Raw genomic sequence first — 27,983 nt, forward strand, 5'->3', positions numbered from 1 at the left:
GGGACAGATGTGCTGTCCAGCTGTTTGTGATAAGGCTTCTTGCTGGAGAAACAGTTTCTGCAGGGGCAGGTTCATTTAGAAACAGCTGCATTGAATGGATTAGAAGCAGCATTGACAGGTACCCATGGACATAACAGAGCTTGGACACAGCAGCAAAGCAGGAAAAACAAATGGCCTGGAATGTGACATATGCACTGGATCACTGGCAGGTGGATGGTGTGCTCAGACATCTCAGGTGCTGTCTGGTAGATCACGGTCGGCAAAAGCTGGACCCCTCCTCTCCACTAAAGAAGCTCTATAAGAAAAGGGACCAACCCATTCAGAGCTTCAGGAAAGCCGAAGCCTCACAAAATCCTTCCTTTGCTCTTCAAAACAAAATTATAGGTCAAGGAACAACAGGCTGTGTTCCTGAAAGTCATTGCTGTTCTCCATATTTTTTGTTCAGACATTTGCCCTTATTTTTCATTTAGCAGAGCTAAAAATACATTGTGAATTTAAAAGTAATTTAAAAAATACCACAGCAACAAAGTCCTTGAGCTCAAGGAGTGTTTGGACAATGCTTTCAGGCACATGGTATGATTTTTGGTGCTGTTCTGTGTAGGGCCAGGTTCTGGACTCAATGATCCTTGTGAGCCCCTTCCAACTCAGGATACTCTCTGATTCCATGATTCTATGAACCCAAATCCAGAAATTAATTAATAGAAACTGGTAATACTCAGTCTTGGCTGGCTCTGAGGAAGACTTGCATATTTGCGAGGGCAATGATTCCACGATTCTGGGCAAGCTGCTCTTTTTTGAAATGTTCTTGTTTTCATTTGTTCCACTCAGGACACGTTACAAGGATGGAAAGAGGAGCATGACAGCAGGGGGGAAGAAAGAGAAAGACTATTTGATGGTATAAATAAAGATGTGGGGCAGCAATGCCAACCCCGAAAAGGGGCCTCTCATCATGGAAAAATGAGACTTCCAGTTCGCGTCAAACAAAGATGCCTTCAGCTCCAGAAGGGACAACCAGCCCACCCCGAGCCGCGTGGGAGCGGAGGGGAGGGGACCCTGCCAGGTCTCGGTAGACCCACAGTGACTCTCCGTGGATGTCCGGAGCTACTGCAAACGAGAGTGCCGATTCTGGAGGAGGAGGAACTCAGAGGGCAGTTCCAGGCGGCGGGGAAATAGCGGGACTGGGCTGGAGACGCCTCCGCTGCTCCTCCCGGTCACTCATCCCGCACATCCCAGCGCCCAGAGCCCGGAGCCACCCTCCAGCCGGGGATGCGGGAGCCGTCCTGACACCGGCCACTCCACAGAGCCCTTTTTCCTTACGTTGCAGAGGGATTTGGGGGCGAAGTTTTGATGACCTAATTTTCCAGGTAGGCAGACTTTTTCACTCCGAGTACAGGGGTTCTGTGGCTACTTACTGGCGGAGCTCCAGCCGGGAATAAAATAAATCCATCTGAAATTTCAGCCTGTGCCTGCTGCTGCTTACTGGCTTTCCAGCAAGGTGCCTATTTCACATTTAGACAGTAACTGCTATAAGAAATATAAATTTTTCCTTTACTTTCAGGTATTGGCTAGTTTGGGTGTTTTCCCAAGGTTTTGGGGTTTTTTTCCAGGTGTAAGTAGTGTGGGCCACAAACTGCCAGGGCCACAGATCTAGAAAATCCCTCAGCTGAAGGGGGTGGATTAGTTCAGCAGTAACAGTGAAGTGATAGGAGCAGGGCAGAGAACTGCTCTGCTGGGTAATTTCCGCTTCAGTTTTGGGATTTCGGAAGATATGATTTAGACTCACCTGTGGTCCCTGTCTCCTATTTTTGCTGAATTACATCAGCACAAGCTCATCTGTTTTGGGAGGTGGCAGCACATTTAGGAATGCCTGGGAATTCATTGCACTTGGTGGCAGGGGTTTGCTCCCTTCAGCCTTCCTGCAGACCAGGCTTTCCCTGGCTGATATCCCTGGATAATTGTATGGAATACCTGGAGAAGATCTGAAGTCTGTAGCTGAAACCTCTCCCATGGGTGCTCTGCCCAGGGATGAAAATTACAAGGCAAGTTTGTGTAGTGGCTGCGACCAGCACTGAAATTCCCTCCTTGTGCAGCGTGTAAACCACAGGCACACAAACGGGAAGGAAGAGGAGATACATTTAAAAGAGTTTTGTTCCAAATGGGGCATATTTTTCTTTTCTAGTTTCATTTATCAAACATCTGAGTGGAGAAAATGCTGCATGCACAAGCGAGTGACACCACAGGCATTGCATGCTGGACATGGCCATGGAAAATGCTGGGACTGAGCAGCAGGGAGGCTTCAAACTTTATTCTGAATATTTTAGCACCGCCAGCATAACTCTCCTTTCTTGAGAGGAATGCAATTTGTGTGGCTTTAAATTTATGTGGCTTTAGATAAGTTCCTTGAAGGCAGTGTTAATTTAGACAGCAGAGCATCTCGATTTTTGGGAATTTGGGGAACAGTTTGGTCAGTTACAATGGGTGTTCTGGTGTTGGAGGAGACATACACAGTGCACCAGAGGGACCTTCTGGAATATCAATGTATAGGATAAAGCAGACCATGGGTCTGCCTGGCCAGGTGCATGAGGTGACATTTCCACTGCACTGGGATCTGCTCAAAGTATTACTTGGGATTTGCACTAAGATATGAGAGCAAAAATGACCAGATATAATTTGCACATTTGAGCCACTGCAAGTGATTTGTTTGCCGTAATATCACTTTTGGTTCAGTTGCTCATGTTGGAAGAGAAGCAAGCAGAGAACTTGGGTCCTCCTGCTAGGCCACTCTTTTGCAGGGCTCTGTCTAGATAAATCCATATATTTTCAGTTATGTGCGTAACAGCCAGGTCACCTGGGATCTCCATGTGGGACCAGCAAAGACTATACATTTCTCTGCACCTGAGGTAGGAGCACAGACCCTCATTCAGGGAGAATGGTGCAAGACAGTGCCCTCAAAAATTTTTCAGAGGATCCACTGCTTGAGATTCCCTATTGTTTTTCCCTAGTGGGCAGGGCGAAGGAGGTGATACACTCAAAAATACAAATACTGAGAGAAGGCCTCATAGGAACAAAGGTCCCGCTCTGGCAGAGAGAAAAGTCAACAAAGAACAGGATGGGCAGACCCAAGTATTCAGGCATTTTGAGTCAGCTCCCAATTTGCTCTTTGCATTAGTTTTTTGAACTGTGTTCAAAAATTGCATTCAACATACAGAAAACAGTCTGAAATACTGGTGAAATCTGAGGTTTCCATCTCAGCATCTTTCAGTGGCAGGTGGGACTTTCAGTCAAATATCAAATGTTACGGGGTTTGCAAGAGCGTCACAACAGCTATTGGTGCTCTGAGGATGACAAAATGGGCAGCATTGCCCACCCCAGCCTTGGATGCCCCTGAGGTGGGTACTGGAGCTCCCAATAACCCCCCACTGTGTATCCAGGGGGGTTAATACCAGGTGGGAAGCTGGGAGAGCAGGAGACTAACAGAGCTCAAGCTGCAGAGTGGGATAAAGGAGACCGTGCAAGAGGACTCCAGGGAAGTGAGTTGAGTCTTGTGTTTTCAGGAGTCTCTTTCCTGCCTCGTTGTTCTGCCCATGGAGAGTCCAAGGCTGTGGTGCTTCAATGACCCAGTCCCAGGCCCCAGGGGCTCTGGGCAGGAGCTGTCCTGTGCCAGAGCTGGCCCTGGTTGCCTGTGCAGGCCAACTGCTCTGCTCTACAGTGCCTTCCCACCCACACACAGAGGGAAAGAAGGAGGGAGAGAGGGAGGTGGTTAAACTCAGCATGCAGTGATGAGTCAGACGCTTAGCCAAAGCCCTCAGTGCTCCCAGCCTCTCCAAAAGCTGTCTCCATCTTCCTCAGCTAAAGGCTGGGTTTAAAATGGTGCTGTCTGAAGGCTCAAAGCTGTTGTGTCCTACAAAAGATCAGGATCTCCTGCAGCTCTGCTTTATGAAGGGCAAACAAAACAAGGAAAGCCTGCAGTAGGCTTAGAGAGGTGAAATCTTGATCTTAACTAAAACACCCGTTTAGCATGAAAGTGTTTTATCCCTGCCATACCACTTTTATTCTCTGCAGCACAATGGAAGTTTAGCCACACTGACTTATGTGGGACGTCATAGAATCATAGAATGGTTTGGGTTGGAAGGGACCTGAAATACCATCCCATCCCATCCCATTCCCTGCCATGGGCAGGGGCACCTTCCACTAAACCAGGTTTCCCCAAGCCCCATCCAATCTGGCCTTGGACACTGTCAGGGATGGGGCAGCCACAGCTTCTCTTGGCAACCTGTGCCAGGGCCTCCCCACCCTTACAGGGAACAATTTCTTCCCAATACACCACATAACCCTGCCCTCTGGCAATGGGAAGCCATTCCCCCTTGTCCCATCACTCCAGGCTCTTTTCCAAAGTCCCTCTCCAGCTCTCTTGTTGACCCTTTTGGTACCAGCCAGTGCTGTAAGGTCACCCCAGAGCCTTTCCTTTTCTAGACAGAAGAATCCAAATTCTTTCATAAGCACAGGCCCTAGTGTGGAGGAGGGCTGTCACTGTTGCAGGGTCTCAGCAGCACTGACACCTACCTTTCCAGCATAAACCAGTTTGCAGAAGCCTGTGGTGCACTGCAGCTGGCACTATAAACTGGAAGGGGACATGTCCCACCAGGCAAGAGCTAGGGCACCATGTGGAGAGAGGTCTCAAGGGAAGCCAGGGAGGGCTGAGTTGCCTGTATTCTTCAGTAATGCTGTTCCTCAGTCAGCTGTGGCAGAACTCAGCTGCATTGCTCACTTGCCCTCCCCCTGCAATTGCCATTGCCACGAAATGCATGCTCAGTGTCCCTTCAAGCCTTGGACTCTTCCAAAAGTTACCCAAAAAAACCCCAAAGCATTCAAGAAACCGTCTTTTTGGACTGGATTCAGGCCTTTTTTTCATAACAGACATCCCACATGCCCCTTACTGGTTAGTGTTGAGTTGGCTACCATGCAGAGAAGCATCTCCGGGCCACCACAGGGCCATGTTAGTTGGTTCTGGGGTCCTCTAGATGCAAAGGTGAGCATCTCCCCTTCCTCCATATTCCACAAATTGCTTGAATGTTGCCTGAGAATAACCTTTTGAATCCCATGTACCTTTCAACACTTCCATACATTCCTAAGAACTTTTCAGACCAGATCTCTAACTCTTCTGCTACTTTAAGTTGTCATAACCCTACAGGAAATAAACTCCCACATGCAGCTGGGCCTTGGAGGCATGGTGATGGGTTGAGCACTAAAGATGTGCATTTCTTCAAGAGATTTTTTTATTTGTCCTTTCACTCCGTGGGAAGTGAAAGGGAGCATTTACAGGGAGCATAGGCTGGCTTTGTGTCATGCCAGCAGAGTCAGGAGATTGTGCATCATGTTTAACATGTTACCTGTGTTTTTCCACAGGCATCTGAATATCCTGAGGGGCTGCTGAGATGTTTAGACAAGCCTTGTTTCCTACTCTCCTTTGTGTGGCTCTAGTTCCTCTCCATGCCGCTCAGCTTGATGTGGATGGTGGAGATGTCAGTCCTACCTCCTGTGCAGGTATTAACCAAATAATTTGGGTCACCTTAGTGGGCAGCAATTTTAACAAAAACAATGCTCAGTTGTAGAACCTGCTTGCCAGAACTGATACTGGGACATTCCACCTCCCCTGGCCCTTTGCACTCCTCTGGTAACAATACACCTGTGGGGAACACCGTCCTTCACCCAAAATCACGTTTCCATGTTTGCTTTGGTGTGCAGAGAGCTAGAGATGGAAAGAGCTGGGGTGTGCCAGTGGTGTCTCTCCCAGCAGATGCAGTAACAATCACCAGTCCCCAGAAGTCAGCTCTCTATCTGATGCCAGAAAATTGTTCACTTTAAATCTGGTGATTTCCTCATTTTTCAGTCACACTGCAGAGGTGATTTACGGGTCCAGCAGGACTCTTACCAAAAAAAGTAGGATTTTCAAGATTGATTTAGTACTGAACAGTGCTGGATTAATGATTGGACTTGATAATCTTAGATGTCTTTTCCAACCTTAATTATTCTGTGATTCTATAGCACATCTTAGAAGTCCTGGTCAATGGGGAACCATCTGACCCAAACACAAGTGTCACTTCTAGAGCTAGGTGGGACTTGTGCATTTCCTGGCATCACACTTGGTCCAAGTGTCAGGGGCACAGCAAAGGGGTTGCATGAAGTGCTCTGACATGGTCTGAATAAATGTTCCCATGCAGAAAAGAGGAACTGCCCCATCAATGTCTACTTCATCATTGACACCTCGGAGAGCGTAGCTCTGCAGACTGTGCCCATCCAGAGCCTTGTGGACCAAATAAAGCGCTTCATCCCCATGTTCATCGATAAACTGGAGAGCGAGCTCTACCAGAATCAAGTCTACATCACCTGGCAGTTTGGTGGGCTCCATTACTCAGACGTAGTAGAAATTTACAGCCCTTTGACAAGCAGCAAAGACATTTACCTGCCCAGGCTGTCTGCCATTAATTACCTGGGCCGGGGCACCTTCACGGACTGTGCAATCTCCAACATGACCCAGCAGATCCAGACCCAGATGGCCAATGGCGTGAACTTCGCGGTGGTCATCACCGATGGCCATGTAACGGGCAGCCCCTGTGGGGGGATGAAGATGCAGGCTGAGAGGGCACGAGACATGGGCATCAAGCTGTTCGCGGTGGCCCCCAGCGAGAAGGTGTACGAGCAGGGTCTGCGGGAGATCGCAAACCTGCCACACGAGCTGTACCGCAACAACTACGCCATCACCCAGAGGGACACCCTGGAGATAGATGTCAACACCATCGACAGGATCATCCAGGCTATGGTAGGTGCAAGGAGGGGAACAGGGGGCACAAGAGGAGCAGTTCACAGATGAGGGATGCTTTCCCTTCTGTAGGCTTTTGGAGATAACCTTTTGTAGGGAAAGTGCAGCTTTTTTTCTGGTAGTTAGCCAGGATGCCTTGGTTTGTGTCTCCGTTTCCCAGCATGTCTGGGCAGGCTGCCACCCTAGTCCTGGCTCTTACTGAAGACCAGGCTATACCCCAGCCTGCTCCCCATCCAGAGGCATGTGGAAGAGTGTGCCACACTGAGATACGTGCTTACCATCAGCATCGTCCTTGAGACTCCAGCTGTGAGGCACTATTAATCAGGGGCTCTCCAGAGGACATCTTTACAGCCAGGGGATCTTTACCACCTCCTCTCCCTTACTACCACACTCCCCTCCAAGGGTGAGCTGCTGTCTCCCCCGTGGGACTGAGCACCTTAACTGATCTTCTTCCTCCTGTTCTCTCTTTTGCAGAAACACGAAGCCTACGGCGAGGTGAGTGAGCAGCCTCTCTGTGTCTTTGCCACATGACAGGTTTAATTTGCCCCAGTTGGAACAGACCAGCTCACACCCCAGAACAGCATGGACCTGCATGGGATGGGTCCCTGCCCACCTGCAAAGTCTAGAGACACATTCCCTTATCCAGGTGTTGTAATGGCACACTGGACTCACTCCCTGCCTCCCCCTCACCTGCAGTGGGTTCTGGTCTATGGAATAGACTAATTTCTTCACTTTGGAGACACATTACATAAATGGTGCCCCCGCTGAAGCTCCTGCCCTGCTGGTACCACAGGGGCAGGGTTTGGCTCACAGAGGTTGTGCAGGGGATGGTCCAAAGAACATGCCAGTCCCATGATGACTGCAGATGAGCAAGCCCCCACCACCTCTAACACTTGGTAGTCTTGTTCTTCCAGTCTGGGCCCAGAGCCAAGCTATAATGAACATGCTCATGGCAACTTTCCACTCTTAATTTACACGCAGCTCTTCTTTGTGTGCTTGTTGCTGCTTCAGCCCTGATCCAATAGATTTTAGCCCTGAGTTGATGGGGAGAGGAATGTGGAGAGCTGTGGGTGCAGAGTTGAGCTGAGTTTGGGATGCACATTATCAGTACCTCAGTTTAATTTCTTGTATTTCAGTGCTACAAGATGAGCTGCCTGGAGATTGCAGGGCCACCTGGTCCCAAGGGATACCGAGGGCAGAAGGTAAGTGGGAAAGGCACTTAGCTGTGGGAAAGGTAATAATGCCCCTGCCTGCTGCAACCACTGCAGGATGCCCTAGACCTCACCTCACATCACCTCAGCTGCCTTCTCAGGTAGCACCCAGCTGGGAAATATCCCCCAGCATCTATCTTGGCCCTTGGAGACACAGCCAACACTGGTGTGCCCATGTCTGTGCCAAGGCTGATGCACTGCCAGCCTTGCAGAGAGACACTGGAGCACCTGAGGACACCAGGACTGAGGCAGCAGTTGTCACTGAGTTCCCCACTCTCAGAGCAGAGCTCTCACATGCACAAGGGTGTCGCGCTCTCTTGCTCCAGCTTTATGTGCTCTGATCTCCTAGAAACTGCCATTTTCTCAGTCAGCACCAAGCCTGGACTTACACTGCATTTTTCCTTTCCTTAGGGTGCAAAGGGGAACATGGGTGAGCCAGGTTCCCCGGGGCTGAAGGGACGACAGGTGAGTTGTGGAAAATCCTCCTCTCAGTTTGCTACATCTCTGATGACCTCAAACTAACTCTCCGCGCCTTCCTCCCCAAAGGGCGACCCAGGTATTGAAGGTCCAATCGGATACCCTGGTCCCAAGGTAAGGATCACATAGCTGATGGCTGAGCTCTTTGCATTCCCTGATTTTTAGTAAAGCAAGGGAAACTTTGCTTCTCCCTCACACCTGCCCATTTCCCACCCCAGACCTCTGTGCTCAGCTCTGCTGACTGCCCAGGCACTAACACAGGGTTTTGGTGTTTTTTCCTTTGTCCAGGGTGTCCCAGGGCTGAAAGGAGAGAAGGTGAGAAAGACGAGATGGAATGGCTGTCTGGCACTTGGTGGGGACCATGCTCCTTTCTGATGCACAGAGGAGAGAGGGGACCATGCTCCTTTCTGATGCACAGAGGAGAGATTAGCTGTGACGGGGAAGGATAGCAACTCTATTAACGTGTAATTGTGGGCCTGGGGAGGAATTTCCAAGGGCATCGAAAAGCCTGTCTCCTCCTTCAGGCTTTGATCACAGTCTGGTGGTGTGGGAATGGGTTTAGGATGTAAATGGAGGGCGAGAGGCAGGTGGTGGAGATGGGGACTGAAGGGGGAGTCAGGGTGGTGGGGGATGCAGGCAGTATCTGACTTCCTGTCGTCTTCTTCTCCCAGGGAGAAATTGGATCTGACGGACGGAGGGTAAGAAAGAACATTTTCTAACTTGCACTTATTTCCAGCTCCCAAACCCTTGGACTGTGTGTTAACAGATCCCTCTTCTTTTTTTTTTTTTTTTTTCATGATCCAAGGGTGCCCCTGGCTTGGCAGGAAGGAATGGCACAGATGGACAGAAGGTAACTGGGAGCACTGGGAGCACCCTGTAATGTTGCTGCCACTGTTCCATTTCTTTACCCTCTCTCATCCCCACAGGCTGTTTAGTTTCTTCTCTCCTACATGCTGGCCTTCTGTTCCAGCTGAGGTTCCTGTGAACTTATCTGTACATTATTCTGCATGTCCTGTAGAAATGCATGGTCACAGGAATGAATTCAGGTCACAGGAATGAATGTCAGAATAGGCTGAGTTGGAAGGGACCCACAAAGATCATGTCCAATTGAACAGGACACCCCAACAATCCCACCCTGTGCCTGAGAGGGTTGTCCAAACTCTCCTTGAGCTGTGGCAGGACTGGGGATGTGATCACTTCCCTGGCAAGCCTGTCCAGTGCCCCATCACCCTCTGGGGGAAGAACCTTTTCCTAATATCCAGCCTAAATCCCCCCCACATCTCGATGCCATTAAGTGTTGTCCCTTGGTCAGCAAGCTCTCTGCAGGACGTGGATGTGGGACCCAGTCTGTGCTCCTGCTGAGAAGGTGGTAAGGCCAGATAATTTGGGTATAGATACCTTATCCCAATTGTTAGTGAGCCCTACAGGACACGGACACAGAAAACTTCAAAGAAATTTGGTTTTCAGGGCAGTTTGTCACTTCATCTCTAAACCACAGCTTGTATTTAGTATTAAAGCCCTAAAGACAAATTCAAAGGTCTCACAGCAAAGTCTCTGGCTTTGTCCACTGGCCAGCGCACCCTGGCTTTGCACAGTTTCCTATACCCAGCCCCCAGTGCATCTGTGGGTAATAACAGTTCTTCCCACTCCTCAAGCACTGCTGAAGCTCTAAAACATCCTTCACTCTTCCCCACTCTAAAACATTAAAGCCCTTCAGCTACCCCCAGCCTCTGTCCCAGCACTGTCTCAGCACTGCACTGTCTCAGTGACACAGCTGTTTTGAGACACAGGGCGAGGCAGTCCTTTCTCTCCGGGTGTCTGTCAGGCAGAGTGGTTGCTACACACCTAAGCTGCTCTGACGGGAGAGGTATGAGAGAGGAGCAGCACAATCCTGAACATGAGTGACCGCCAAATCCAGCCTCAAGGGACATTCACATCTCTCAGGGTACACTCATGGGATGAGCCTGCCTGATTTCCTTTAGTCTGCTTTCTTCTTCTCCACTTTTCTCTGTGTTCAAGGAATACACTTGCTATTTATTCTATAGCTGTTGACAGATAAGGTCAGTGGATGATGCTAATATTATTAACATTATTAATGTCAGCAAGAAAAGCTGTGTTTTCCCTTCCGCCACCTATAACTTCTCAGTCTTTTCCTTTTGAATGTAATCTCTCCAGGGCAGGCTGGGGAGAATTGGACCACCAGGATGCAAGGGTGACCCTGGTGACAAGGTAGGAATGCTTTACTCTTTCACCAGCACATCATTTATGTAGCTGCTGAGTGGTACATAGGTAGAAGGGTGGCCAACGAGAGGTTACTGGCCCATTTTCCTAGTGGCTGTATAATCTGATCCCAGACCTGGGATCCCTGGAATGGGGACCATGGTTTGATTTTTCTGTGCCTCTTTTCCGTGAACAAGCAAGCTGGGAGCCCCCAGTGTCCCTTCCCTCCACATCGGGAGGAGGAATTGCCCTTTTCATGAACATTAGCAACAAGCAAAAATGACTTTAGCCTCTAGAGCAACTTTCTAAGCACTGGCTTAGAAATGTTATTTGATTAGAAAGTTTTATTTGGTTTATTCTGCATGGAAGTGTTCCCAATGTGAAGTGCGTGGTTCTTTGTCATTTCCCTCCCCAGGGCCCTGATGGCTACCCAGGAGATGCAGGAGACCAAGGAGAAAGAGGAGATGCAGGCATAAAGGTACAAGTGCTCTGCGCAGACAGCAGGGTGTGGGCAGAGGCAGCCAGTGGGGACAGCTAAACACCATTCCCCGTATTTTTATATATATATCCTAAATCCTTTACTGCTTATGGAGTTCATAGGCTTTGGGGTCTGGATTTCATCACCAGGCACAGGCACTGAGGGAAGGGCCTTGCTGGCCTTGCTCCTTGGGCTACTTGTGGTACAGTGTGCTGGTGAGGCAGGCAATGACCACTGGCTCTCTGGCTCTTTCAGGGGGATCCTGGCCGGCCTGGTCGCAGTGGACCCCCGGGGCCCCCAGGAGAAAAAGGAAGCCCGGTAGGTTCATGCTGCATTCAAATGTCTCCAGGGTTTTACTGTGGTCTGTTCATAAAATCACAGAATGATTTGGGCTGCAAGGGATATTAAAGCTCATCCAGTCCCACCCCCTGCCATGGGCAGGGACACCTTCCACTAGCCCAGGTTGCTCCAAGCCCTGTCCAGCCTGGCGTGGGACACTTCCATGGATGGGGCAGCCACAGCCCCTCTGGCTTTGGGCAGGACTGGATAGATGCTGTAAGGAACAGTTGACAAGCCTGACTCTGCTCCAAGGCTGGACCCCCTGCTCATGTCATGTGGGTATCCTGGGTGTGTGGATGCAGAACCGGGTGCTCATACACATTTCTGCTTGAGGAGGACTGCTTGACACGGGATAAAAGTGGGAGGTGTGTGCACACCTTGACCTCTCTTCCAACAAACTGTATTTCTTTTTCTTCTGCAAGGGACTTCCAGGCAACCCTGGAGCTCAAGGGCCTGCTGGAATCAAGGGAAGGAAAGGTGAAGTGGGACCTCCTGGACCCAAAGGAGAGGCTGTAAGTGGCTGAATAGATCCCTGGACATTGGGCACACTGCAGGAACCTGAGGCAGTTTAATGGATGAGTGCTGAGAAACTCCCCTGTCCTACTTTGTGCATCCCAAAAGATGTGCAGATGCTGATCTCCTTGTCTCTCCCATCCTCACAGAGCAGAACTCCCATAATCCCAATCCTCCCATAATCCTAAACTTGATGTCAACCATTCACCTCAACAGAGAAGCATCCTGTGTTCCCACATAACCACACAGCCCTGGCCTCTGTGGATGCTCAGGGACACTTTGGTTGTACTTTGGCAAGTTCCCCAAACCTCTGGCTCCTTGAAGGATCTCAAAGAGTCAGGATCTGGTGGTCATTATGGCAGAGCTCTGTGAAAAGGGCAATGTCACATATCAGTGGTGTCACACAGACCCAAGTTAATATGATGGGGCACAGCAAATTTTGGGGAGTGGGTTGGAGAGGATGATCCCTGGCACAGCTCCACCAGCACCAAGGGGCCAGAACCCAGCCAGCCTGTCCCCTTGTGCAAGATTCAGTGGGGAAAGCAACACTGGATGAGCTGGAAATAAATAATTGTCTTTAACCCTGAGGGAATGAACCAGGTATGTTTGTGGTCACTGTGGTGAAACACACCTGGGTGTTGCTTTCCAAAAGGAAGCATGGACATCCCTGCTCCCCTGCTGCTGGGAACCCACTTGCTTAGCAGGCAGGTGTAAATCTCAGAGGGAGGAGGAGGGCAGCCAGGGGTCACTGCCCAGGTGACATCCATCCTTTCACCCCATTTCACCCCATTCATGTGACTTCTGTGTCTGCCAAGGGGCGACGTGGAGATCCAGGGACGAAAGGCAGCAAAGGCACTCCCGGAGGCATAGGAGAAAGGGTGAGTGAAGCAACTGCCCAATTATTGCAAATAAGCCCCAAATGTATAGGACTGGGGAGTGTGTGATGTGCTACGGCCCAGCCATGCAGTGTCCATTCAGCATCCGTGCAGCACCAGAGCTGGGAATGCAGATCCCACTGTGCTGTGCTCCCACTGTGCTACTGGCACCAGGTACAGCCTCCTCCTCCAGGGTTTGGTCCAGAGAGGGGATGAAGGGCAGCAAACCTCAAGGTTGGTAGAGACACATTCAGAGGTCATACTGCCCTGACATTGTTTCAAACCAAGAAACACTGGGTTTGAGAAGGGCATCATGAAGCACTGCCATGCACACAGATAGCATTGGAGACATCCCTGACCAGGAATATCTTTCCCTTGCACAGGGAGATCCTGGTCCAGAGGGTAATCGTGGTCTGCCTGGTGAGGTTGGAAACAAAGGAGCCAGGGTAAGCATGGAGCAAGACTTGGTGACAGCCAGGAGGAAGGGGGAGCAGTGGTGCCATCCAGGGCAGCTTGCCTGGCTTTCCTCCTCATGCACTGTGTGTTCTTCTGTCTTTCTTTGCTGTTCAGGGAGAACAAGGACTACCAGGACCTCGAGGCCCTTCAGGTGCTGTGGGAGAGCCAGGCAGGATAGTAAGTTGCACTTGGGCATGTGTGTGACCATGCCCTCCTTCTGTGGTGAGAACTTGCCCTGCTGACACAAGCTGCCTGCACTGTCCCTCCCAAGGAGAACCTGCACGACCTTCTCTCAGGGAGGCTCCAAAATCGAGTGTTCCCATGACAATGTGGAAGGGATCTCTGGAACGGGTGGGTCACTGGGGAGAAAGAGGATGGGACTCCACAAGCACCTATTTGTCCCAGGTCTGTGCTTAGTCCATCATGCCACTGTGGCAGTAGTGCTGTGACATCCAGGTGGCTCTATAGGACATGAGACCCCATGACAGAGACATGACTGTCTCTGCTGAGACAGTCACTGCCACAGTAAACTCACCAGCAAGAGAGATGGTCCTGCAGCATCATCTTGAGAGCTGGTTTCTCCAGCACGGTCCCTTGTGTGCTGGGGGGGCAGCAGGGAACATCTTCACTCACTTCCTGCCTTCTCCTAAATCTGTCCTGCAGGGATCACGTGGGGACCCTGGTGACTTGGGCCCAAGAGGTGATGCTGGACCACCAGGACCAAAGGTAAAGCTCATGAATAAACCTCTACATTTGGAAAGGCTTATTTACTTATTTATTATTTTAGAAAAAGAGAAGTAGGCAGTTTTCACAGCAGAAACTTGTGTGCCTCATAAACAGAATCAGACCTGAGCCTCCCTATGGGGCAGAGATGTAGGTCTTTCTCTGACCAAGGAGCTCTGATTACTCCTCACTCAGAGCAAACTCAGGGGCATCCCTGGCATGTGACATCCCCAAGACCCTCCAAATCCTTGTTCTGCAAAGCTATTCCAAAGCTATTCCCAGCTGCAGAAGCCTTGGCTCCTGATGGTATCTCACACCCAGAGAAGATGAAAATGGCTGTAACTGTCACAGACAGAAGCAGGTCAGAAGGGCCAGGTTTGGTACCTCACAAGTCTTTTTTTTTTTTACCAAAGGGTGACAGAGGCAGGCCTGGCTTTAGCTACCCTGGACCCAGAGGACCTCAGGTACATATTCTTCATCCAGCATGTGAGGATATCTGTTTGAGTGGATGTTGCTGTTGGATCTGAACCGACTGAGAAAACAGGGAAGGAGGAAGAGAAATGCTCAGGGTCACAGATGTGTGGAGCCTGTAAAGGAGAAAGGGGGTTCAATACCCGGACTGAACCTGGTCACAGTTCATCAGGTGCTGGGGACCCCAGTTCCAATCATGGTGATGACCTCTCAAGCGTCAGCCTGAAGCTACAACTGCTCTTCAGCTTTTTGCCCCTCACTGCAATCTTTGAGTGTACTGGTGTATTGGAATTAAATACCAATATAGCTGGATGGAATGTGGCTTGGCTCGTCTGGCCCTTGCTGCTTGACCAAGGGCGGCAGCTGTGGTGGTTTCACCTCAGAGACACCTTTGGCTAGCTGGATGTTGCAGCTGACGCTTGGGACAAGTCCAGGCAAGCAGGAACTCGGGTTTACCTCTGGTGGAGAGGCTTTAGGCGAGGTGAAGGAAAAGGAGTTGGGTTCTGCTGGAGGCTTTCGATCCAGAGCTTTATTCCTAGCACACAGACCTCTGAATACAGCAACAGCTCCAACAGAACAGAAGAACCGCGTGGTTGCAGTGTCTTTTAACCCCAGGAAGAGGGGGAGGGAAGGGGTAGGGGTCCCACCAACCAGGTAAGGGGGGGGAAGTCTCAGGGGACAAATGACACCTGGATGACCCAATGTCCCCAGGGCTGAGAGGCATCTTTTGAACTTCGCCAATCATATGACGCCCTTTCTGGAATGCCAAGATTGACGGACAGCACTCAGCAGGGCGCAAGGGAGGGGAAAAGGGAGACGTTATTGGCATACCTGGGGCAAGAACAGGGATGACTGAGACAGGCTATTTCATCTCACCGCAACACTGGTGCATGGTGTGGGGCCAGTCCTGGACAGCTGCTAACCTCTTCCTCCTCTCCTTTTGCAGGGTGACAAGGGTGAGAAGGGGCAGCCAGGACCTAAGGTGAGTGTGCTTGTCTCCATCATCTGTTTTTTTTTTTACTGACTGGAATGCCACAGAGTTGTCTCCCAGCACCCTGGGTTAATGGCTAAGGAGCCAGACCTGCCAGCAGCTGCCCTGGATGTTCTCTGCAGCTGGAGCCTGATTATATCTCCCAAGTCCATCTCCTTTTGAAATCATATGAAAAATGTGTTGCAGAGCTTCTATTTTTGGGAGGTTTTTTTGTGTTTTGTTTTGTTGGGGTTTTTTTGGTTAATGCCTGTATAAACACTGTTTGCTGTGCTCTGAGCTGCTATTTTAGAGGATGCTCTCCCAGGCCAGGCAGGCATGTGTTTGTGATGCAGCAAAACCTCTGCCTGAGCACATCCAGATGTGCTCCATGCCGGATCTGTTTCTCCTTCCATCGAGCAGGGAGGACGAGGTGAGCTTGGACCAAAAGGAGTACAAGGGACCAAAGGAGAGAAGGGGGAGCCGGTAAGCAGATTCCCTGTGCTGTCCCCCAGGGTCAGTGTCTCCCTCCCACATTGCTGCCCTGTATGCTGGGGGTGACACTGCCGCTGTCTGCCTGGTCCCTGTCCCCAAGCTCAGGTGTAGAAGGCTGATGGCTGTGCTCAGCAGAGCTGGGGCTCACCAGGGGGTCAGAAGGGGCCCTGAACACCAGGGGCTGCATTACTAACATTGCCCAGGAAATATTTGACTCTTCTTTACTTCTTCCCCAGGGTGATCCTGGCCCAGGAGGAGAGCCTGGACAGCGTGGTCCACCTGGTGAAGCAGGCCCTGAGGTACAGTCCCATGGCATTGTGTCTGAGCAGATGCTGTTGGAGGGGACACAGTTGCCAGATGTGTCCACTGGCTCACAGTGGGCCTTCTCCCCTTCTCCTTCCCCTTCTGCAAAAAGCCACATTTTTGATGGCTCTGACATCTAGTTCCCAGAAAAAGAACTCTTGGGAAAACTGTGCCTGAAATCCCTGTGCTCTTCTTACAGGGAACCCCTGGCCCACCAGGAGATCCTGGTCTGACTGTAAGTAACCCCTGCTACTCTTCCTCCTGGGGCAATAATGGCTTTTCCATGCACAGCCCAAGAACAAAATAGGACATCAGGTCCTTCTGCTGCCTGGCAGAGGTGGCCTGTGGCTTCCCATGGAAGCCTGGGAAAGAGGGCAGAGGGCTGGCTGGATGGGAAAGGAAAGGAGAGCCTTTGCTTTAGATGGAAGCATTCACCCTGCACCCCTTTCCTGGCAGGACTGTGATGTGATGACCTACGTGCGAGAGACGTGCGGATGCTGTGGTGAGCTGACATCACCTCTCCCCAGGGAAGGGGAACAACCACATGAGGGATTGGAACAGGGGGTCACCAGAAGGTTTCCAGCATCACTGACCCCTGTGTTTCCCTTCCTCTGCCCCTCTCCCCAGACTGTGAGAAGCGCTGTGGTGCCCTGGACATCATGTTTGTTATAGACAGCTCCGAGAGTATCGGCTACACCAATTTCACCCTGGAGAAGAATTTTGTCATCAACGTGGTCAGCAGGCTGGGCTCTATTGCCAAAGACCCCAAGTCACAGACAGGTCTGGACTCTGTGGGGACACAGTGGGGCATGGGGAAAAGAAAAGGGTCTTGGATCCTTTCAACCTCAATGGTTATTTTCCATGTCTTTTCAGACCAATTGGGCAGCTCTTTGGCTCTCCACTTTTTCCCAAGGATGCAAAGCCAAGTAATGTGACACTTTTTTGGCAGGTGCCCGTGTTGGAGTGGTGCAGTACAGTCACGAGGGCACTTTTGAAGCCATCAAGCTTGATGATGAGCGCATTGATTCTCTGTCGAGCTTCAAGGAAGCAGTGAAGCGCCTGGAGTGGATCGCTGGAGGCACCTGGACACCATCTGCCCTTCAGTTTGCCTACAACAAGCTCATCAAGGAAAGCAGGAGAAAGAAAGCCCAAGTGTTCGCTGTGGTGATCACAGACGGGCGCTATGACCCCCGGGATGATGACAAGAACCTCGGGGCTCTTTGTGGCAGAGATGTGGTGGTCAACACCATTGGCATAGGCGACATGTTTGACCAGCCGGAGCAGAGTGAGACCCTGGTCTCTATTGCCTGCAACGAACCCCAGCGAGTCCAGAAGATGAGGCTCTTCTCAGACCTAGTGGCAGAGGAGTTCATTGACAAGATGGAGGATGTGCTCTGCCCAGGTCTGTCCTTGTCTTTGCATGGAGCTGGAGTTTTGAGCCCCAGGGTTTGGGGAAGGGGGCAGAGATGTGTGCCAGTAAGTTGGCCAGCAGCTGGGTCATCCATAGTGGGATCTGACCTTAGCCCTGAACTAAGAGTCCTTCCTCAGATACAGACCAACCTTTTGGGGCAGTCCTTTGGTGTTCCTGTAAGAGACATTGTCCTGCCACTCCTTCTGTGCAAACTGTGAAAGGGGATGGCAACACATGGCTCATTTTTCCTTGTTTCTTTTGCTTCCAGATCCACAGGTTGTCTGCCCTGAGCTGCCCTGTCAGACAGGTAAACATTACAAGTAGCTTCATGCCATTTGCACAGACTCTGGGGGGAGACTGCATGAATCTCAGGAGTAGGAGAGGGGGGGCAACCCTGTTCAATCCCTTTGGAAGGCAGGAGTTTGGGAAATAGTGTTACTTTACGTGAGGAGAGGCCCCAGGGTTTTCATCTCCTGGTCTTTTCCTGTCTCCAAGTTCTCTGCACAGGTAGGTATGAGTGCACTGTGTGAGTGCACCAGCATGGCTCATCCCTGATATTTCTCCCCATCCAAATTCCTGATTCCTGAGAGCCTGACTTGAGTTTGGTTTTGACCTCCAAACTCAAGTCAAAATCTCCTTGCTAAACACCCACTCACATAACCTTTTTAGCAGAATGCTCCTTGGGAGTGACAGGCAGAGCAGATATTAGGGATCAGTTGGAAAACGGCAATGTAATGGACCTAAAGCTTTGGCTTCTCTAATGCTGGCTGTATTTAATTAACACTTAACTCAGGGTGTTGTATTAAAGGAAAAGACAGTAAGGATCCTCTGGTGCTCTGTGTGCTTGAAGGTAGCTTTACTGGCTCACATTTTGCTTGTTAAGGGGCAGATGTGCATCCCAAATTCCTAGAGATCTTGTCCGTCTGAATCTCGGTGTCTGTTTAAATACTATAGATGAACTCTGTGCTGATGCACAAAGTTTATAGAGGACCACGGTTTTGCCTGTTCTGCAATTTTTGTCTCTTCTCTTGCCATGAATGTTTTTGTGGCAGTCCCCAGCTTCAACTGAGCCTTATACAGAATATCAAATTTCATTTTTAAGTAAGTCCCTTTGTTTCCATGCAAAGGAAAGGAAAACTGCTCCCAGGATGCACATAATTCCAGAGAAAATCTATAATTATTCCTGTCTAAAATCTCTTGCTGGTATTTTGAGTATTTGTACCTGGTCATGACGGGGACATAATGTGCAACTGTGATGCTGAGCTTCTCTGCTGTGTCCTTGGAAGAGCTTTGCCTGCAAATCTGTGCACAAGGAGGTGAAATCCCCAGGCCACACTGGTGATTGCTCAGGTGTCTTCAAAGGTTTTGGTCTTTGCAGCCTTCCCATTTCCGAGGAACACAAGCAGTGGCACACTTGTTTCTCCCAGGCTTGGGCCATCAAAGCCGTGTAAAGCAGGGCAAAGTTGTCAGTCCTTTCCTTGTAGTGCAGTTGGGTGTTCCTGTTCCTGATGCAAGGTGAGAACATCAGACAGAGGCAGTGGAATGGCTTGGTTGCTGGTGCCTGGCAGCCCTGGGGACCAGAACAGAAATGGCTTGAGGAGGCATCTGAGGGGGTTTCCTCTTCAGTGAATCCCTCAAGCCATGCCATACACAAACTGGGCTAAGTGCGGGCAAGACCTGTGCCCCAGAGAACTTGGCAGGTAGAGTGATGAGGCTGGGTAATGTTGGTCTCCTGTCAAAGTGCCCTTTCAGCATGGGCAAAAGTTGTTCTAGATCTGGTAAATGAAATTTTAAGTAATAAGTTCAGGAGTGTTTGGGCAAGGAGCCTCCCACCCACCATGCTGGCTGGTCCATGCTGCGCTGCTGTCATCGTTTAGAAGGATGTGCAGTGGTCACACTCCCGTAGTGGCAAGGGAACATGTTGGATGGGATTGGACATAAGGCACATGTCAAGGCCTGGGGCTTCTCTGGTTTTCTCAGAACATCCCATGAGCTTATGCCAATTCCCATGCCGTTCCTCTGGGTGGAGATGGTGCCCTTCGGAGGGAATGTGAGTGGGCCAGTGCACATCCATCCCCAGTGCGTATGTTTTGGACTGGCCAGACAGACAGGTCAGGGAGGCAGCTCAACCAGCCCAGTTCTTGGCCCCATGGCTCAGTGTGGTGGTTCTGACACTTGGAGGGACAAATCAACTGCCCCAGCTTCAGCCTGTGTAATGCCAGCAGAGCACAGGCAGGGACAGGTACCACATAGAGCCTGTCTTCCCCCCATGCTGCCTCAGGGCTTTACCTGATATCTTCCCATTTTCAGCACAGCCCCTTGTGTCTCATCAGTTACTGCTGTGCTAACAGGATGCTGGAGGGTCGAATCCTGAGCAAATCTGAACTAATCACTTGCTTCATAGAGACCGCATGACATCCTGAGAGGCTCTTGCTAACCGATGCAAAAGGCTTTGCTTTGAGCTTTGGGGTTTTATTCAAAGTTAAATTCAGCACAGCCAGGTGCAGACAGGGGCTCTCAGAGTTCTGACAAGCCCAGACACCACACGGCTTTGACTGCAGTCACTGCCCTGAGGCTGAGGGCCAGGCAAAGAGGTCACATAATGCTGTCCCTTAGATGTCTGCCTTACAGCGTCACTTGGGCAGTTTGCACATAGCACAGTCCTGAGCTACATGATGGGTGAATCCCATCTGCAGAAGGAAGTGGCCTTTTTCCTGAGCACTGTTTCTTCTCCATCGTGCCTGTGCTGGATGAGTAGGAACTGGGGAGGTCAGGTTCTGTGTAATTTGCTGGAGTCAGTCAGTTGATGTGTGAAAGATTTCAGGGCAAATCTCATGGTTCCTTAGACACAAATGGCAAAAAGATTTAAAATCTGGCTTTGGTCTTTACTTTCCTGTCCTTGTTAGCTCTGATCTTCTCTGATGCAGTGCAAGTAGGAAAGCCGGGTAGCTTTCAGAGATGCAGCCATTGCTAGCAAGCCCTGAAAATATTCTTTTGACGCTCACTTGCAGATGACAGGAACCCTGGGAGTGTAAACCCACTTATTTTCCACCCCATGGAAGAGGGAGTCAACATAGATTTCCCCAGCACCATACACTCGATCGCCCAGTTCCTAAACTCCACGCGGGAATCCCGGGACCCCAGCATGTACACCCAGCTGGTGGCCACTTTGGCCTTTACTGCCGAAAAAGCCAAGTTTGCCACTGGAAATGAGCGGCAAGAGTGGATGGACTTGTTCATTGACACCTTCAAAATGGTGCACAGTGAGATTGTGGGGGACCCAGAGACTGTGCTAGGGCTGTGCTGAGACCTCTCTTGGGGGTCACACGGAGGTGGAGGCTGAGTGGAGGTGGAACTCATCGCTCCTGTGTGGCAGAGGGGACAGCACAGGGGAAGATGCTTTTAGTTCAGGAGAGACAGAGGCAGTGGAATGGCTTGGTTGCACTTAGATGGGGACAGGACACAAGGAGCAGTTCCCTCCAGCTTGGCCACCATGGTGGCTTTCCTTAGCAGTGTCAAAGAATGCTCGTGCTCTGCCTGCTGCTTTTTTGCCAAGAGCTTAATGATGCATTTTCCCCATGCCTTCCTGCATATGTCCTTTTGGACCCCTTTCAAAGCATCTTCTGCATCCTCTCTCTCAGTTACCACAGGCTCTCTCTGGGTCCTGCAAGGCTGACTAAGCAAGGTGCATCCCTGCTTACCACAATGTCTCTGTGGACCCCCTTGTGGGCAGCTGGGGGTGTGGAGGGAAGGAGCAAGCAGGATGGGAGAGGGAGCAAGCCTCCCTTTCTATAGGGAGCACTGTCACCTGGGCAGTGCTTCTTTCAGAAGCTTTGTGGTCTCCCCTGGCCTTTTTCTCTGCTTGTACATTTGTGTTTCCTCTGTCACAATCCACAACATGTACCTGTCCATATACAAAAGGCAGACATTCTGTCACGAGGGGCTGGGTGGTCTAAAGCAAAACTCCTTGACTGACGTGAGTTGTTAAAAAGCAAGCATGATGTAGTAGAGCCTACTCAATCCACACCCAGTGCTGCTTTGGCTCAGAGACTGCAGAGCCCCCACCTGCACTGCAGGTATGCGTGTTTAGACAAGGTCTGGTATCTCCATCCGCTCAGCTGCCCCTGGTTGCACAGAGTCAGGTAGGCCAGTGCCCTTCCCACCTCCAGTTTTGCTGCTCTCAAGCTCTATTTAGAGATAGTGGAATTTTGTGTGCAGACACAGGAGTAGAAGCGCTTACTCTGACTGACATGGTATTATTGCAATAAAGTATACTGAGCAAATGTCATATTTAATGGGCAGAAGGGAGATGTGCCATCTTCAGGAATGTGGCTGTAATATTTCCAGGTGCAAAAAGTGGAGCCAATTGCCAAGCTCAGCCATTGGAATTGCCTGCTCTGCACTTACTGCAGTGCTCCCATAAGGTTTCAGCACTTTTTCCTCCCAGGGACAAGTTGCTGAGAGAACTCTACTGCTATCAGTGCAGAATAGAGGGAAATGAGTTCTGAGGGCTTTCCATGACATGCTGTGTGTTTTAGGTGAAAGCAAAAAGATCAGCCTCTGCCTGACTCTGATCATAATTCACATAGTCCAGATAGTCTGTGCAAAGCCAAACTCCCTATTCTCTCTTGATTTTTTACTGCAAAATTAGTGTGAATTAGCCTGCTGGGATGCAGGCCTGAACTCAGAGTAGTTAAGCTGCTCCAGCCATGATGCCAGAGGAAAAGGTCCCAAACCCCACTGATTGGAAAAGGTCTCAGGGCTGGAATATTTTGCTGAACAAAGAGAGAATTGGGGAAGATTTCAGCTAAGGAGATGTTGATTTTATTTAATTTCATCACACAGTAGCCATTTATTCCTAGCAAAACACTAGAAACAAAGTTTTTTACCTCTCAAAAACCTTCAGCTCTTTAGAGGTGGGGAGAGGGAGAAAATGTCTCTTTGCATGAGGGGTATTTGTGCTTGTTCTTGTTAGAGGCAAATGGGTGAAGGAGTGGTTTTTTGATCATAATCCTAGCTAATCCCTCTGATAAAACCAGATGGATTTCATCACAATAGCAGTTCCTTCAGTGAAGCTCTTGGGCAAAGTAAGGACATGATAAAGATAAGGAGCTGTGTAAAGGATGGTCCACGCCTCCCCAAAGACAGGAGGAGCTAGGAAAGGGGGAAACCCCAAAAAGGTCTAGGATGTCAGTCCCCACTTCACTTTCATCTCCACTGTCAACACTGGGAAAGAATAGAGGAAATACAAGTTCCTCAGGTTTTAGAAGAAGCAGGAAGGTGATGTGAATGGGTAGGATTGCTCTGCACACACTAATGGCAGAAAAATCAATGAAAAAGAAAAATCAATTTCAGATTATTTGTGTTGCCTTCATTAGACATCCTCAGCTGTGAGCCACAGACATTCATAATCCACATGAAAAGGACCAATGCGCCAGTTAAAAGCATGACAACATTGGTTGGCCTAACTCATGTTGATGCCTTTTGAGAGCTTCTCTTCCAGTTAGGATGAGAATCTTGCTGTAGAAAAGGATGCTCAGGTCCTCAGCCTCTCAGAAATGGGAACAAGCTGCAACCAGAGCCTGACACTGAACAGGACAAACACAAGGCTTTGCTGCCTCACATTCCCTTGGGATAACTCATATGTAAAGGCACTTTATCAAACACTGGAAAGCAGCCTTCTCCAGCTGTGAGGGCTGAGCAGCGAGCCTGGAGAATGTTCCTATCAGATGTGCACTACGCTCTCACTGAAGCTCCATGGATGCTTCCCTCTGCTTAGCCAGGAGTTCTTTAGGCTTTCTTGTCATCTTAAAAAACATGTGGGCAGCTTTGGGGGAGGCTGTTAACACTGCCCCAACACGATGCACAGCCCCTGCTCCCACCTGCTTTCACAGACCCTCACATAGGTGTTGCGCTGTGTGGTTGCAAGGGGGATTCCTTCCTGCCTTTCCCCCTCCACAGCTGCTCAGAGCAGGTGAGGACCAGGAGTGCAGGTGCTGCCAAAGTGAGGTTTCCTTGTGGCAGCAGTGCCTGCATACCAGGAACTGCAGCATCAACGTGCTTTTACACAAGACTTCTCACAGAAGTTTGGGCAAAGGTGAGTACGTGCCTTTATTGCTTCAAAGGAGAGGAGGTAACAAGTGAGAGGACAAAAGGAAATGGCCTCAGGTTGTACCAGGGGAGATTTTGATTGGATATTAGGGGAAATTTCTTCACTGAAAGGGTGGTCAGGCACTGAAACGGGCTGCCCAGGGAAACAGTGGAGTCATCATCCATGAAAGTGTTGAAAAAACATGATGTGGTGCTTAGGGATATGGTTTAGAGGTTAACACAATAGTGCTGAGTTAATGGTCAGACTTGAGGATCTCAGAGGGCTTTTCTAACCATTCAGATTCTGTGATTCCCTGACCCAGGCATAAGCACTGTTCAGCACTAGGGAATCTCTGTCAGGCTGGATTCACTCATAGTGTGGAAATTCAATCTAACATTACACTCCTATCCCCAAGGTTACCCCTTGTTGCCAGAAATGGATGCTCAAGGTGTGGCTGCTCCAGAAGCTCCTATTTTTTGCCAGGGATGCAACACAACATGGCAGCATCTCTGGGACTTCACCCTTTCAAGATTCAGTCTCAGACCCACTCCCACTGCTTGAGAGTGCTATGGGCATTGCCCTGCTGCCAGCTCAGGAGGAACTCAGAGGAACACTGAATGCAATGCACATAACTACAGAAAAGGGAGGAAATAATGGTCCCTACCAGCTGACTCAAAAGATAGCTACTTTCTTCTACTTTTTGTTTTTTCCTGAGTTTATTCACTGCATATACTCATATATTCTATATGGTTAGACTAGGCTTGGAGCAAACACTGGAAGGTGTCCCTGCTCATAGCAGGGGGTTGGAACAAGATGAACCTTAAGGTTCCCTGCAACCCAAACCATTCTGAGATTCTCTGATTCTATGATTTTATGATAAGAGTAACTCTGATAGTAAACTGCTCTCCTGAAGTGACTGAGAGGTTTACAGGTGCTGCTTGCCATTAATCTCTGGATATTCCTCTCACAAATAAGAGCTGGAAATTGATGTAGGGCAGTGGGCATAATTCTGGGACTTAAATGCACAGACATGTCTAACTTCACGAGGGTCAGTCCCAGAATTAACATTCATTAAATGCCCAGTAGCTGAGGACATCAAAAGCAAAGCTCCTACATTTCAAGTTGTAAAGACAGGCTTTGGTAGTGGGGTTGGGCTGGTCCTTCTTTGGACAAGGATGTATAGAGGCAGCTCCAACCCAAATTATCCTGTAGTCTTCTCATTCTCCCAGCTCCTGTCTTCTTCTTCCCCCTGCAGAGCTTGCTGTAGCCCAGTGCACCCAGCGCCCTGTTGATGTCGTCTTCTTGCTGGATGGCTCAGAAAGGATCGGGGAGCAGAACTTCCAGAGTGCCCACCGCTTCGTGGAGGATGTGGCCCGGCAGCTGACGCTGGCCCGGAGCAACAGTGACCACATGAACGCCCGGATCGCACTGCTGCAATACGGCAGTGAGCGGGACCAGAACGTGGTCTTCCCGCTGACCCACAACCTCACCGAGATCTCCGACGCGCTGGCACAGATCAAGTACCTGGACTCGTCCTCCAACATTGGGTCAGCCATCATCCACGCCATCAACAACATCGTGCTCAGCCCAGGCAATGGGCAGCGACTTGCCCGGCGCAATGCCGAGCTCTCCTTCGTCTTCATCACCGACGGCATCACGGGAAGCAAGAACCTGGAGGAGGCCATCAACTCGATGAAGAAGCAAGATGTCATGCCCACGGTGGTGGCTCTGGGGAGCGATGTGGACATGGATGTCCTGCTGAAGCTTGGCCTTGGAGACCGGGCAGCCATCTTCCGGGAGAAAGACTATGACAGCCTCTCCCAGCCCAGCTTCTTCGACAGGTTCATTCGGTGGATTTGTTAAAAGAAGGGCACATACACAATCCTTCTCTCACTGATATACACACCCCTGATATTACCTGTTGTATTTTCTTCCCCCTGTATGGTTGCTAGCCCTGAAGACTTGCCCTCTGGGTCCTCCTTTCTAACCAAAATCCAGAGCTCTTTATTGATTTTCATGATTTTCATGATGAAGAGTCATCATGATGAATCTTACATTTATGGTGCTAATTAAAACCCAGATCAAAGCAGGATACAGAGCCATATGAAGTACTTCTGTAAAGCTTTGTACACACCAAGCCTTGCACACACCAAGCCATGACTTGTGTATGTACTGTAATCCTAGGAGGGCTTATCAGAGATGCAAGAAACCTTTCCAGTGTAGCAGGACCAATGAATAACTCAAACTCTCAATATCTCTCAGTGCCTCTTCCCCATCCTTTCTGGGAACAGCAGAATGGTGTGAGAGGTACTGCTGCCTTCCACAGATGCTTCTTTTGGGGGGGTTTATCTATGTTAAATTTCAAAAATAATCTCTAAGATCTTTATTTTCCTGTGGGCCACACCTGCCTTGATTCCTTCTGTTATTCTGCCCTTCATCAGAACCTGCTCATCTATTACTGCACTCAGAATTTCAGCTGAGAGGGGCAGCATGACTCCCAGCATCAACAAAATACTGGACAGCCACCAGAGCTGCCTCCCAGTCATTCCAGTATGCTCAAAGCATCCATGGTACCTTCCTCCCACCAGTATCTGCTGAGCAACACCCAGATATGAATTCAAATTGTGCTGTCTGCAAAAATAAATGAACCTTTTCCAACCTATCCTGAAAAAGCCTCTTTCTTCTGTAGTTGTGGGGTGTGGAGACACTGGGGGGCATCCCCTGGGTTGAGGAAACACCAGAAGCTTCCCCCAAAAAGCTGATAAAACCCCATTGGCTCCTTCCCCCATTCCTATGTCTGTTCCTGCATCCCTGAGCCACTCCCTCCCTATTCCCTGATTGGCCCTTCTCTTTGTACTGCCCCAAGACCAGGGTGACCCCGGGCCCCTGGGGAGAGAGAAACCTGGACCCTCCATATGTGTGTGCCTGGGACCTGAACATGTTACCACGCAGCTGAATTAAACATCTGTGGATACCATGCACAGGCCCTTTTTGCTTTGTTATCCTGGACTTTATTAGCAGCAATTTGGGCTGCAACAGTGTGGATTTTTAAAATTATTTTTAATGAGCAGCTGGTTCTCCTGGTTTCAAGCTGGTAAATCCAAATAATCATGGAATCACAGAACGGTTTGTGTTGGGAGGGAACTGAAAGATTATCTCATGGGCAGGAACACAGATTGCTCCAAGCACTGGTATTGAACACTTCCAGCTGTTCATGCTCATCTGTTCATGGAAGAATCCCTCTGCCATGGTGAGCTTTTTCCTATAAATTATTACCCTGGCATGGAGGATGGCAGCCCACATAATTACAGCATCCCCCAGCCACTCCCTCTGCTACACCTAGGAAAGCTCACACGAAATGTAAGGAGGTTTACGGGATCAATGTGAGCAGCCAGCATCATTGCCCAGGAAAAAACACACAGACACCAGCAGATTGGAAAACCGCATGTGATGACTTTCAGCAGGCTCTCCCGGAAGACAAAGGGTGGAAATGTTGTCCATTAACTTGGAGATTCCAGGTCAAAGGATTTACAAGCTCTTGCACACAAGAAAAATCACTCAGCAGGCAAAACACTGCTCCAGGGGAAAGGGGGAGGGAGATGAGTGACGTGCAGGGGGGTCCCACGAGGAGTTTGGCCTCATATTTTGCTGATCACCACGGAGCAGGTGGAACATGTCAGACCCTTAGTCAGAGTCAGAGCTGCTGCTTGAGCTGCTGCTTGAGCTGCATGGGCCACCAGAGGGCTGGGGAAGAGAGAACAACTTTAGGACAGCAGGGAAAGGAACCTCTGTCACAGCATTCCTGAGATGGGTTAGTGACCCTGTGGTGGCTGCCCCATATTGTGGGAAGGCTGAAGGGTTTTTATTTTTTTTTTTTACAAGACTCTTAAGGTCAATAAAGGAAATTCCAGAAAGGTCTTGCTTTCTGCCAGCAAAGACCAACATCACAGTAGATCACTTCCAGAGCTGTTTCCCTGTGAGAGGAGCTGCTGGTAGGATTTGTTTGAGAAATGCTCCCACCCCCAATGTTGGAAATGGGGCCTTGTTTAGAAGTTCCTCATTCAGACCTGCTCAGGATGGTGCCCATCCCTGGAATGGTATTTTCTGCAGAATTTAAGCACAAGGAATTGCTT

The 27,983-nt window shown here is 49.8% G+C and overlaps 1 protein-coding gene across 1 annotated transcript; it reads left to right on the forward strand.

Annotated features, from left to right (window-relative positions):
• Nucleotides 1-1,107: 1,107 nt before the first annotated feature.
• COL6A2 (collagen type VI alpha 2 chain) lies at nt 1,108-26,512 on the forward strand. Its single transcript, XM_054653052.2, has 28 exons — nt 1,108-1,364; nt 5,407-5,544; nt 6,222-6,820; nt 7,295-7,315; nt 7,957-8,022; nt 8,443-8,496; nt 8,578-8,622; nt 8,797-8,823; nt 9,180-9,206; nt 9,314-9,358; nt 10,684-10,737; nt 11,144-11,206; nt 11,462-11,524; nt 11,968-12,057; nt 12,874-12,936; nt 13,317-13,379; nt 13,504-13,566; nt 14,053-14,115; nt 14,526-14,576; nt 15,530-15,565; nt 15,974-16,036; nt 16,282-16,344; nt 16,548-16,583; nt 16,805-16,850; nt 16,976-17,128; nt 17,298-17,750; nt 18,028-18,066; nt 25,106-26,512. The coding sequence occupies exons 2-28, from the start codon at nt 5,436-5,438 to the stop codon at nt 25,711-25,713; spliced, it is 3,063 nt and encodes a 1,020-aa protein (XP_054509027.1). The 5' UTR covers nt 1,108-1,364; nt 5,407-5,435; the 3' UTR covers nt 25,714-26,512.
• The last annotated feature ends 1,471 nt before the right edge of the window (nt 26,513-27,983 follow it).

Source organism: Agelaius phoeniceus, chromosome 7, assembly GCF_051311805.1.
Source record: "Agelaius phoeniceus isolate bAgePho1 chromosome 7, bAgePho1.hap1, whole genome shotgun sequence".
NCBI classification, from domain to species: domain Eukaryota; kingdom Metazoa; phylum Chordata; class Aves; order Passeriformes; family Icteridae; genus Agelaius; species Agelaius phoeniceus.

Coding starts and splice junctions, on each gene's coding strand:
- COL6A2 (XM_054653052.2), top strand. CDS start 5,436: ATGTTTAGACAAGCCTTGTTTCCTACTCTCCTTTGTGTGGCTCTAGTT. Junction 8,824..9,179: donor CAGGGCTGAAAGGAGAGAAG/GTGAGAAAGACG, acceptor TTCTTCTCCCAG/GGAGAAATTGGATCTGACGG. Junction 12,937..13,316: donor CCGGAGGCATAGGAGAAAGG/GTGAGTGAAGCA, acceptor TCCCTTGCACAG/GGAGATCCTGGTCCAGAGGG.